At 38.1% G+C, this 13597-nt stretch overlaps 1 protein-coding gene across 1 annotated transcript in view; it reads right to left on the bottom strand.

Moving 5' to 3' along the window:
* The window catches only part of skap2 (src kinase associated phosphoprotein 2), a 244576-nt gene that overhangs the window by 222707 nt on the left and 8272 nt on the right, over positions 1-13597 (bottom strand). Inside the window, exons 2-3 of the mRNA XM_059945083.1 lie at positions 12203-12308; positions 10693-10718 (exon numbers count right to left, since the gene is read on the bottom strand). Coding sequence (XP_059801066.1) covers positions 10693-10718; positions 12203-12308 — 132 coding nt within the window. The remainder of the gene's footprint in view (positions 1-10692; positions 10719-12202; positions 12309-13597) is intronic.

The following is a 13597-nucleotide window of genomic DNA, read 5'->3' as shown; positions in this document are numbered from 1 at the left end:
AAATAGAACAATACGATAAATGTGATGCTATCCACTTTGGTAGAACAAAAATAGAAAGGCAATGTAGAACTATTAGATTGAGAAGTGTTAGAGGAAAATATAGGGGGGACGGAATCGGACTAAAAGCTGGCATAGGCTTAATAAACTAAATGGAGTTTGTTTACATCACAGGAAATGCTGTGAAATACTGTGCAAAGGTCTTAAGTATGCGTATGGGACAAGCTCCCACTATTTAAAAGTGCTCCTCATTGCACGTGCCTCAAATAGCCTCTGACAACCAAGTCCAACTCTTGGCCTTCTCGTGTGGCTTAGCCTCTAAGCCCAGTGGAACTGTTTCTGCTGACAGAAGAAGGGGCGAAGGCAGGTCCTGGCGCCTTAAAACTCTGGTTTCAAACTTCCGCTGCCTTGTGGCCATACCCACTCATGGGAAAGGCTTCGGGAGTAAACCCTGAGAACAAATCCGGAGCTGGAGTCCCTAAAGCAGTCCGATGTTGCCTTCAACCTTACTCTGGCAACTCTGCAACATCACTGGTCCCAAGCTGTCATGGAGAGGGGAGACTTGTTGCATCGGCGACTGCAGGACTTCCATATAACCTTGCCCAGGCCTGCGCTCTGAAGAGGAAGCAAGACTTTCCAGGCGCAGATCCATGATCTCACGAGACTAACAGATGCCATCCTTATATATACCATATATTATATATACAACTAGAGCGCCTAGGATTTTTGCACAGTACTGTAGTAATCTTATGTATTGCACTGTACTGCTGTCACAAAAAAAAACAAATTTCATGACATCTACGAGCGATGAGAAACCTGATTCTGATATGTGGACTGAGAGTAAGAAGGGGACAGGAAGAATGGAATCATGGTTAGGAAAAGGAGAACTTCGAACATGTCAAAAGAGCAGATAGATATCTTCTAGACATAAAAGTCTTCAAGGGTATTTGGATAGATTCCTTCACTTAGGGATCTGGCCTCTTTCGCAGTAGAGAAGCTCAGAGATTCACTGCAGTCTGATCCCAGTTATAATTGGCAGGCCCCAGATCACAAAGTTGTGAATGCTGGTTCTCAAATTCCTCACCACCAGCAATCTTCTCTGTGCATCTGGCCAGTTCTATCCTGATAGAATTTTATTTGCCTTTTATGCGATCTCATCTGAACATACTCAACTCGGGTAACAAACTCATTCGTAAGGCCAGTGATGTCGTAGGGGTGGAACTGGACTCTCTGACGGTGGTGTCTGAAAAGAGGATGCTGTCCAAGTTGCATGCCATCTTGGACAATGTCTCCCATCCACTCCATAACGTACTGGTTAGGCACAGGAGTACATTCAGCCAGAGACTCATTCCACTGAGATGCAACTCCGAGCGTCATAGGAAGTCATTCCTGCCTGTGGACATCAAACCTTACAACTCCTCCCTCGGAGTGTCAGACACCCTGAGCCAATAGGCTGGTCCTGGACTTATTTCCACTTAGCATAATTTACTTATTATTATTTAATTATTTATGGTTTTATATTGCTATATTTCTACACTATTCTTGGTTGGTGCGACTGTAACGAAACCCAATTTCCCTCGGGATCAATGAAGTATGTCTGTCTGGGTATATGAGGGACACTTAAGAAACTCTGAGATAGGCATATGAATGACAGAAAATGAAGTGCTATGTGGGAAAGGAGGATTAGATTGATCTTAGAACAGGTTAAAACATTGGCACAACATCACTTTGCTGAAGGGCATGAAGTGTGCTACGTTCCATCTCCAGTATATACAGTTATAAGAGACTCGATCTTTGTTTTCAAGTCAGTCTTGGAACCAGTTTCGTAAGCCTTTGTTGCACTCTATACAAGAACATTCTTCATCATACAAGGACACTAAAACAGATGGGGTCTCACCAACTGCAGAAACACATTCTTGGTCCTGTATCCTATCCTCTTGCAATGAAGACCAATATTCTGTATTGAAATAGATGGTTGGCCATTAACAGAGCAGGCTTAAAGGGATGAATGGCCTACCCCTACTTCTTGCTTCAATAATATTGACAAAGGACAGCACTTACATAAGAAACAGGGACAGCCAAAGTTAGATGCCTTGAAAACTTTAAAAGCAGATTCTAGGAATGGGAAGAATAGCCACTGCAAGAGGTTCCTGACTTCAGCTAAATTAAAAAAAAAACATAGTGTCATTTCAACATATCAATGCAGTTACAAAGAAGGCACAAACATATTTCAGGAGTTTGGGAGTGTCACCAAAGACACTCACAAGACTCTAGATGAACCATGGAGAGCATTCTAACTGACTGCATTCATCATTCATTGCTCCCCTGGTATTGGAGGGGGAGCAAAGCACAGGATCAAAATAAGCTGCAGAAAGATTTGAACTCAGCTCCTTCATGGGCAATGGCTTCCCCAGCATCCTGGACAACTTCAAGGAGCGATACCTCAAAAAGGCAACATTCATCATTAAGCACACCCATCACCCAGGACATGCCCTGTTCTTATTGCTCCCATCAGGTACACTCTCAATGACTCAGAACAGCTTCTTCCCCTCTACCATCAGATTTCTGAATGGACATTGAACCCATGAACACTACCTCACTACTTTTTCTGGTCATGACATATATTAAACCGGATTCTGATTGTGAATAACCAAACATGGTCCTGCTCAGATAAAGCAGAAGTCATTGAAGACGTTTGAGTCAACCATCTGAAAGTTATCAAAAGGTTTGGAAGGGCCAAGTGGTGATGGTTTTATAAAGTTGTTTGTAACTTTGACAAGGTCTGTTTCAACAGCACATTACTGGAAGATCAACAGTAGGGTACAAACATAGATTGAACGTGAACCAGTAAGTTTACGTTTTTGCATTCACATCAGATTCTGAAACATATTGGAAATTGCACTGAGAAATGTCAGAGGTTTCAAGTAAAACTATCGGAAAAACTTGAGAGGTATAGCATTTCACTAAAAGGAGAAGCTGTCGATGTAGTTTGATGATGAAAGATTGAATGCAATAATAGGTAAAAACAACTTCAATATTTGCTAAAGACAAGAGATTCTGCAGATGTTGAAAGCCTTGAGCAACACACACAAAATTCTGGAGAAATCCAGTAAATCAGGCAGCATTTAAAGAGGGGAATAAACATTTGATGTTCCAGGTCCTGATAAAGGGTAATGGCCTGCAAAATCAACTGTTTATTTCCTTCCATTGATGCTGCATCAAATGCAGGGTTCCTCCAATATCTTGAGTGTGTTGCTCAATATTTGCTAATTGCCAAAAAGATTACTTGCTGTTATCAAAGGAGTTTTCAGCATTTTGCTTTGGTCCCAAATTTACAACAATCTCAACACTGAAATCAACATAGTGTCTAACTAGAAATTACCCTTTTGCTCAGTTTTACCATATCGTCACAAAAATTAATATCATGGGATTCAAATAGCAAAACAAAGCCTAATAAAAAGTTGGCTGTATATTTACTTTGTCCCAATGGAGCCCAGTGCTCCGCTCTTGACCCGAAATGTCTGCTTTGTTTCCACCACAGTTAAGCTATGCAGCTTATGTGACATACAAATCCATCCCTTGTAAAAACCTCAGAAACATTAGAGCACCTGGAATCAATGCTCTTAATGTCTTCAAGTATTTTACCAGGAAACAAGCAACTTCCTCCAAGCCCTAGATTAATGACACATCCTTAAAACTCCCCCAGGATGATGACCTTGCCACTGATCATACAACCACTGTCCCAAGAAGTGACCTCTCATTTGTTCTAGGGAACTTCTCTCAACAGTGTGCCACCTTACTGTTCCCTAACTTAAACATCCCATATTTCTCTCTTCCCTAAGTTTACAAGGAGGATTATCTTAGTAGACTTAATGCTTCCAACTGTACTCATCCCACAGACTCCAGTTCTTCACTCTAATCTTTCTCATTTTATCCATTTTATTCCCATTTATGTCTGTGGCATTTCTGATGCTCTGTAGCACTTGAACATTAGATTAAAGAGCTGGCTCATTTTCACCATGGATTACTCTGGAATTCAAGTATCTGCAGAATATCTAGTGTTTATTATTTTTAACAGGGACATGCAATCCTTTTAGCAGAGGAATGCTAGACATGGACCGAGACTCAACTTGTTTCCTTCCACCACCATCATTCTTTATTTAGCTCAATTTTTTTTCCCTCACAATGATCTTCCCCCCACGTCTTCATAATAAAAAGCATAGTTAATGGAAATCTCAGAATACAATGAGCACTGGTTGCTTTGTGAGATACATCCAACAGTCATGGTCTCAATCCCAGTCAGATCCATTTCTTCACTTCTTTTTAAGGTACACTGAAAGCTGCATAACTCTGCCATGGATGGTCCCTGGCCAGCCAGCTGCAATAGGAGGCGAGCTGGGCATGGGGCTAGAAACTTCATCCCATAAAGCAGCATTGAGCACAACTATATGAAGCGCGGTCGCAGGAAAGCAGCATCCATCATCAGGGACTTCCACCATGCAGGTCATGCTCTCTTCTCACTGCTGCCACCAGGAAGGTAATACAGGAACCTTAGGAAAAGCTTCCAGGTTCAGGAAAGTCAACAGAAACTCCAAAGACCTCTTCCCTGGGAGAGGAATGATACACCAAGAAGATGGGCTACACCTAGGGACAACTTAAGAGGACAGAGAATGCTGGTTAATTGCTGATGGCACTCTAATCCTCAGTAGGGGTGATGGGCTTAACAAAGAACAAAGCTGTTTAAAGAGTTTTCAGTTCTCATTTGAACTAGCAACATTCAACTCCTTGCTAACTTCCACCCCACTCACATTTTCTTGTATTTCTTCTCTGAATTCTCCCTTCCCCTTCTTCATTTTCAAACTACATTATAGCTACCAACATCCACTAAAGACTCATACTCCCATTGCAGCCCGGACTACATTTCCTCTTGTACTGCTTTCTGTAAAGTTTCGATTCCATTCTCTCCGTCTCTCCAGCTCAACTTAATTGCACCTAATGGACTATTTGCACACCAGTGCTTCTCTAAAAATTGTCTCTGCTCCACTCCATCAATGAAGTCTATTGCATTCAGCGAGCACAGTGTCATCTCGTCTACACTGGAGAAGCAATATTGATTGTGTCGTTTCGACTTCAATGTTCCTCCAACAAAGTCCAAGGAGAGGTGAAGGAACCACATTACAAACTTCTGAGTCCATCAGTGAATTAAACAGTTACAAATAGTCAGATATGCTATCCATGTGCCTCACACTTTTATGATGGTAGCTACAGATTTTATTCACTTCTATGTTTTACACCCTTGCAGGCAAAGGACTGTTCAAAGGACTGGTCTTGCTGACGTTGAGCACAAGGTAGCTGCCATGACACCATTCCACTAACTAGTATGCCTTGCTCCTGCATATTTTCCGTTTTGTTTTCTTTACCTCTCTCCTCACTCTGCAACATAAATCTTGTTTTATCTATGTTTCCTTGTTCTGATGAATTTTCAGAACCAGGAAATCGACTCTCTTCCACATGTGCTGCCTAACCTGATAAGATTTTCCTGTTGGACTTCAGATGTCCAGCGTCTGCTGCATCTCGCTTCAAAGCAAGCTTGGCATTGGCTCAAAGACCATACATTATCCAAGGGAAAAGCATGGTCAGGGAAGAAATGCATACCCTCACTTATTGTTCTGTGCACACTCTGGTGATGGCTTGGTGGGTACTACAACTCTTAATTTTTCATCAAGGTCTCATAACAATCTAACACATAGTAGACACACAAACTCTCCTATTACAGAAAAGCAACCGACAATAAGATCTACAGACATTATACGAACACATTATATAAATATGTTGCACCTTGGGAGAACAAAACATGGTAGGACATACTAAGTGAGTGGTAGGGCATGAAGAGTGCAGTAGATCAGGGAATGTAGATCTATAATTCCTTGAAAGTGGCTTCACAACTAGATAGGGCCATAAAGCTTTTGGGACATTGGCCATTTGCTGTCGGAAAAGGTAATTGACCTGACCCTTCATAAATCAAACTATTGAGTACAGGAGTTGAGATGTTATGTTGATGTTGCATAAAAGGTTGGCGAGGCCAAATTTGAAGTATCGTATGCCGTTCTGGTCATCTACCCACAGGAAAGAAAACAATAAGATTGGAAGTACAGAGAATATTTACAAGACTGTTGCCAAGAATAAAGGACCTGAGTTATAGGGAGAGAGTGAATAGGTTAGGATATCCTTTCCCCTCTAGAGCATAGGAGAATGATGGGAGATTTGATAGAGGTTTTCAAAAATGCTGAGGGGTATAGATAGGGTAAATGCAAGCAAGCTTTTTTTCCACTGAGGTCAGGTGAAACTAGAACTAGAGGTCATGAGGTGGAAGATAAGGGGATTCTGAGGGGGACCTTTACTCAGAGGGTAATGCAAGTGGGGATCAAGCTGCCATTGAACGTGGTGGATACGGGTTTGATGGCAACATTTAAGAGCAGTTTGGATAAGTACATTAATGGGAGGGTAATGGAAAGCTATAGTCCAGGTGTGTCAATGGACACACCTTAGTCAATGAGACTAAGCAGAATAACAGTTCAGCTTGCATGAGATGGGCCAAAGGGCTTGCTCCTCACTGTAGTGCTCTACAGCTCTATGAATCAGTTCCCCACTTTTGCAAAGAAGTGTTCAGCACTTTAAGGGCAGTCACAATTACAGGTGAACTCAAAGCTTACTTAAAGTAATGTCAAAACAGGGAACTATATTTAATCCAGATCAGCCATCAGATGAGAATCCATCCCATTACCAATGTGACATTTACTTTTCCTGCAGCAACCATCCTTTCAAGCTTTTGTCAAGGTGACAGGATTAGCACTGAACTGAATTAAAACAATCAAAAGTTAACTGATGGAAAAAAAGCAAAAGCATTTGATCCATCAATTCAACCGTCACTCAAACCCAAGTTCCAGAAATGAACTGCCCATCTCACAATCCAACTGTCAGCTAGATTTAGCACATACCAACACACTACTTTTCGTCATGATAAAGACCACTGGAAATGTTAATATTGAAAAATGCTCTTATTTAAAACGGCATGCCTTTAGGATTAAGGTTTTGCCCAGATAGCAGTAACATACAAGTTCAGAAAATTATGCTACATATTCTAATCATGACAAATCTGCAGATACAGTACTAGAAATCCAGGAAACACACAAAAACTCCTGGAGGAACTCAGCAGGTCAGGCAGTGTCCATGGAAAGGAATAAACAGTCAATGTTTGACGTTTCAGACCGAGACACCTCTTCAGGACTGAGTCTTAAAGAATTCTCTTTGCCCGAAAGGTTGACTATTGACTCTTTTCCACAGATGCAGCCTGACCTGCTGAGTTCCTCCAGCATTTTGTGTGTGCTACATATTCTAATAATTCAATTTAATGGCATTATTCCTGAATATTGAAAACTTGTTATATTAAATTATTATATTGTTATTATATATTATATTGTTATAATTTAAAGCAGATGCATTGTTAAAAGGAACTGAAAATTCCATATTAACAGGCATTGAAGTTTTTATGTAACACTGCACTTTAGAGAAACACTAATTGAATGAACTTGGTATCTAATTACAACATATAAACAAATAAAAACTATAAAGGGATTTCCATTTTATTTTTATTTTATAAAATCAAAGCAACTGTATTGAGTTTTTAAAGACAGGCATCTTTATTATTCTCTTACAAAGTAAGTCATAAAATCAAATAACCCCAAAGAGTCAAATCAGGAATAGACATTTAACAATCTCATACTGGCACAGTAAAAGATATCATCATTTTAACCACGTGGAGTTGTAAACCCTTGACTCCCAACCCTAGCCAAATATCTGTCAGTACAGTATGAGTCAGTATTGCAGTTGCTCTGCTCACAACCCACAAACTATTAATCAATCCAGTTTTATGTTGTAACATTTATCCTGTTTTGTTGTGCTATAACAATGGCTTGAGCTTACTAGTCATAAATTGCATATGTTAGCCAGCTGACAACTTTTTTGCCAACCTACTTACATTGTTAATTTATGAGCAATAATATTAAATTACTCGCTCCACAAAAGAAAGTCTGCATTTAAATAAAGTGCTAGAAGTCTGTCGTAAGTAAACTTCTCAATTTATGGATAATTTGGAAAACAATTGATCTTACCCCACCATTCAATCTCTGCAATACTTCCACCTGTCTGATATACCTTATTCAAAACATTTGGACACTGATTTCAATGTGCTCTTTAAGCTGGCACATACAGCAAAACAGGAAACTGAAATATATCAACTAAGCAGCATAGAAGAAAGGATATTAGTTAAATCATTGCAATCTGTCTCTTCACAAGTTAAATTAATGAAGTGCTTTGAATTTTCATATATTTTTTGGAATTTACCAGTAATTATTTAGTTTGCCTGCGAATATGATGAATTGATAGATAAGCCAAGCTTTGGACCTACTCCAGGGTTCAGATATGAAGGCTCATTTTCGGTTTAGAATACTGTTGTTTGCTTCAATTGTTCGCATGATTTTTTAAAATTTTTTTCTTTCTCTTGTGCAACAAGTGTTGGTCTTTTATTTTTATTCTTTTTTCTCTCTCCCTTTTTAAATGGGTTCTTCGGGTTTCTTGCTTTCTGTGAGCAAGCAAATCTCAAGGTTCTATCATTTATACATTCTTTGATAATAAATGAATCTTGAATTTTGTATTTAGCTTAAGTATCATTTTCTATACAAATCAGAACTAATCTTTTTTTTAAAAAATCCTCAACTACATATTTTGATTAAATACATTTGTACTTTGGAGATGCAATCCTTGAATTTCACCTTTCATTTCCTCATTCCAATTTTCTAGATTAACGAAGTGCTGCACTGCCACTACCTTCTTAACCTATCGAGAGTCACAGATACTAGTTATTAGACATTGATCCAATGTCCACAGCTGGAAGATAACAGACTATTGCCCGTAGGTTCACACAAGCTTTTGCTGACCTCAAACTGTGACCCTCATACCAGTGGCCACAGGCTGCAGGTCATGACCTCTTCAAGTGGTATCTTGGGAGAAAAGTCATTTTAACTGGAGGATCAACAAAATCCATTGTACGATCTGGACACGAAATACGGTCCCCTAATTTTAACTTAAAAGTTTAAAACATATAAAGGGAAAATGTTACAGAATTTTCATTCTTAAAATAAACTTACTGTAATTTAGACAAGCAAGTACATTTTCTAAAGTAATAAATTATACCATAGAGAATTAACAGTGAGTGATAATTTTCACATTTAAAACTGCTGCCAAAACCCTTGCATCATGTTTATGCCTTATATGAAGACAATTGCCCCAAGGCATTTAACAAATGGAACGCATGAGATTTATTAATAATTATCTCCAAACTGAAAAAATATATGAAAATTTAAAGCACTTCACTTATTTATCTTGGGAAGAGACAGAATGCAATTTTATCAATTTGCTTTCATTCAGAACACAACAGGACATACACATTTCAATATCACATGGTTAGCATATTTCTGATTCACCTAAAACTACACAACTTTTAAAAGCAAGAGTAACATAATACCAGAAATAGTTTACAATTGATTACAACTGTCATCCATAATTTACCTCCTCAATTAATTGCACAAAATTTGCATTAAGTTAATATTTGGCCAGCAGAGGGAGCAATTATACCCAACCAAGCAAACCATCTCAGCAAATTTGGAAATTGTTCAGAAAGGAATCAGCCCTGTGAGTGATATCACAGCCAATCAATGAATGACAATAATCAGGAGAATATCGTCATTAGCCCATCACACTCCACCATCGTTATGAAGAGATATTGTTTAAATTATTCTTCATTGATTTTTCCTCATACCTGTTTAAATTTCTTGCCACCAAATGTATTGATCCACTTTTCATCTTTGTTTTAACAAAGATCCAAATTCTCTTTTCACTACCTTTAGCTTTTGAGAAAAACTTCTTAATTTTACACATTTTTAAAAAAATTTACAGATATATCCTTTATTATTTTCCAATGGATTGAAAACTCCTAATTTTCTCAAAACATACTTCAGTAGACCCCTTTGTATAACTTTACCATTCGCACCAAAGTAGGATGTCCAAAATTGAACCAATACTCCAAATGAATATATAATTAGTTTAAGTATACATTTTTTTGCAATTACACAATGAATAAGATCATGGCACTTACCGTTATTTAAACATTTCATCAACCTAAAATCATTTTGACATACTTAAATATATAAATCATCAAGTCTCTTCATTTTTCCTTTAAAGATATTAGTTTAATTTTCTTATACTTATCTACAACTCTCACTTAGGAAGATTAACATGAAAGGAATGTGGCTGGGAGTGCAATTGAGTGCCTTATTACAAGGCAGAAGCATGTAATCTGCAGATAGAGTCAAGAGCAACCTAGTCCCATTCTCAATCCAATTTTTCATACAGCATGATTGATGTATGATTGTACTTTGTAAAGAAAAATATGTACTTTTGCACTTGAACAATTAAGAACTGGATAACATATGTTGGGAGGCATAAAAAATTCTTGAGGGAGATAGGATACTGCACACAGATTTTCAAAACTAAAAAATCTACTTGATAACTTACATAAAATATCAAATTTTAAAAATAAATTTCATATTTGAAGAAATATTAAATATAAAAAATTACCTCTCTCTTGGAACTCATGAGGATAACTGAAAAAGAGACATATTTTTAAATAATTTAATCTAGAAACAAACATATTTTCTGTAATGCAATAAATAGTTATTTTTTCATGCACAAGTATTTTCTAAATGTTCCCAGTTTTATCAAAGATCATTGACCTGAGGCATAGATTTTGTTTTACCCCACAGTTGCCTGTTGAGATTTTCCCACCATACATGCATGGATTGTGCAAATAACAATAAACTTGACTTTCATATGGTTATATTTAGTTCTTTTTTCAGATTTTTTCTTTATTTTCTCCTGCAACCTGACACCGGGATTTTCTTCTCCACCACTAGATTTGCGACAAATTTTTCAAATCTCTTCTCCCAATCAAAACAAATCTCAAAATAATCCAGAGTACATTTACATCAGTTTCAAATTTGTCTAGTCTAGTCTAGCCAAACTTTGTAATCTATTCAAATTTCAGATGTACTTTTTTTCATGACTGTGTGAGTTTCCATATATTAAAAAATGTGATAATTTAAATTATGAAAAATGTAAATGGATTGTATGGTTTAATAAATTGTAGGGGTGACACAACAGTGTAGCGGTTAGCACAACACTATTACAGCGCCAGAGATCTGGGTTCAATTCCACCACTGTCTGTAAGGAGTTTGTGTGCTCTCCACATGAGTGCATGAATTTCCTCCAAGTGCTCTGGTTCCCTGCCATGTTCCAAATGATTAGTTGGTTATTTGTCACATGGGCATAACTGGGTTGTGTGGTCTCATTGGGCCAGAAGGCCTGTATTGTGTCTCTAAATAAAATAAAGTTCTGCAGTATACTCAGAATAACTTATTGTGATACTAATCCATGTAGGGGGTCAACAGACATTAAATCTCATTCTTCAACACTTGGTTAATTATGATATGCATCTTAAATTCACAAGAACACAGCACAACAGGAACCTCCCACTTGCCTCACCATTCAGCATAATCATGGCTGAACTAATCCAGGCCATTCTCGTCAATCCCTTGCTGTTTCAAAAATTTAACCACCTCCGCAATAAACATTTCCAGTGGGCTAGCCTCCGCAACTCTCAAGGTAGAAAATTTCACTCGGTGTAAGAAATTTCAACTTACCTTGACCCTTATCTTGAAATGACACCCCTTATTTGAAATCTTCCCAGGCATGAAAACCATTCGACACCCCCGCCATGTTTTCTTAGGATTGTGTACATTTTAATGAGAACATCTTTTGTTCTTCTAAAATCAAAAGCCTACAGACCCAACCTGCTTAGCCTTACTTGACAAGTCAATGCCGTCATCCCAGCAGTTAGCCCAGGACTGCCTCCAAATGTGCTCTCAGCTGGGTGCATTACTCCAGGTGTGGCCTCAACAATATCCTGCGTAATTATACCAGAAGCTCCCTATTTCTAAACACCAGTCTGTTGACAACGACTGTATTTTGTTTATTTTGATGCCTTAGAGCAACTTAAAATATAAGACATACACAATTACAAAATCTTTACCTTGTTTTAATAACTTTAAGCTTTCGCAAAAGAGTGTCTCTCTTATCTTTTGCCTTCTTTGACAGGTTTTCTCCCTTTAGTATTTCATTTATAAATACATCAATATCTGCAAAAAAGATGAGAGAATATTTATATTAAAATTGATGGATAAGAAATTCCATAAGACATAGGAGTAGAATTAGGCCATTCAGCCCATTGAGTCTGCACTATTGTTAATTTATTATCCCTCTCAAACATATTTTCCTGCCTTCACCCAATAACCTCAGATGCCCTCAACCTCCACTTTAAATATATCAAAGGACTTGGCCTCCACAGCTGTCAGTGGCAATAAATTCCACAGATTCACTATCTTCTGGCTAAAGAAATTTTTCCTCATCTCTGTTCTGAATGATTGTCCCTCTATTCTGATGCCGCCCCACTACAGGAAACATCCTCTTCACATCCGCTCTACCTAGGCCTTTAAATATTCAATAGGTTTTAATGAAATCCCTTCTCATTCTTCTAAACTACATTGAGTACAGGCCCAGAGACATCAAACACTCCTCGTACATTAACCTTTTCATTCCCGAAATCATAGCCATGACTCTTAATCCTTTCCAATGCCAGTACTTCTCTTATACCGCTCTTAGACAGGGGGTCCAAAACTGCTCACTATACTCCAGATGTGGTCTGATCAATGCTTTATAAAGCTTCAGTTACATCTTTGTTTTTATATTCTAGTCCTCCTGAAATGTATGAGTAACATTACATTTGCCTTCCCAATGAATCAACCTGCAAGTTAGCCTTTCGTAAATCTTGCGCAAGGTCTCTCAAGTCCCTTTGTACCTCTGATTTTTGAATTCTTTCCCTGCTTAGAAAAGACTCTATGTCTTTATTCCTTCAACCAAAGTGCATGACCATACATTTCCCAACACTGCACTCCATCTGCCACTTCACTGCCATTTTCCCAATTTGTCTGAGTCTTTCTTCAGACTTTGCTTCAACACTATACTTACCTTCGCATTATCCGCAAACTTGGTCACAGAGCTATTGATTCCATCATCCGGTATTCCAGTCAGTGACCAATAAGACATTTGAAATGGTACATTTGTGAATCCCTTCACTGATATTTTGCTACCATGAGCCTACACTGGTACTTCTTCAAAGATAAGGTGCTCCTATTTGTGTTGTGTGGGGGAGGGGAGGGGAATAGATAGATACGGAAATGTGAATGCTATCATGGAAACAGTCCTGGTTCTAGCTAACAAATGAGTTGTTCATTTACTGTGGATTTAAAAATCAGTGCAACTTACTTTGAAAAAACAATTCACTTCATAACTTTTCAATTAGGCAGGAAATGCTTAGCATTAGAATTATCTTCAAATTTTATGCAAGTCAGATTAATCAGGAAGTAAC

This window comes from Hypanus sabinus, chromosome 20 (assembly GCF_030144855.1).
Source record: "Hypanus sabinus isolate sHypSab1 chromosome 20, sHypSab1.hap1, whole genome shotgun sequence".
Lineage (NCBI taxonomy): Eukaryota > Metazoa > Chordata > Chondrichthyes > Myliobatiformes > Dasyatidae > Hypanus > Hypanus sabinus.
This window is presented reverse-complemented; position numbering and strand designations above follow the sequence as displayed.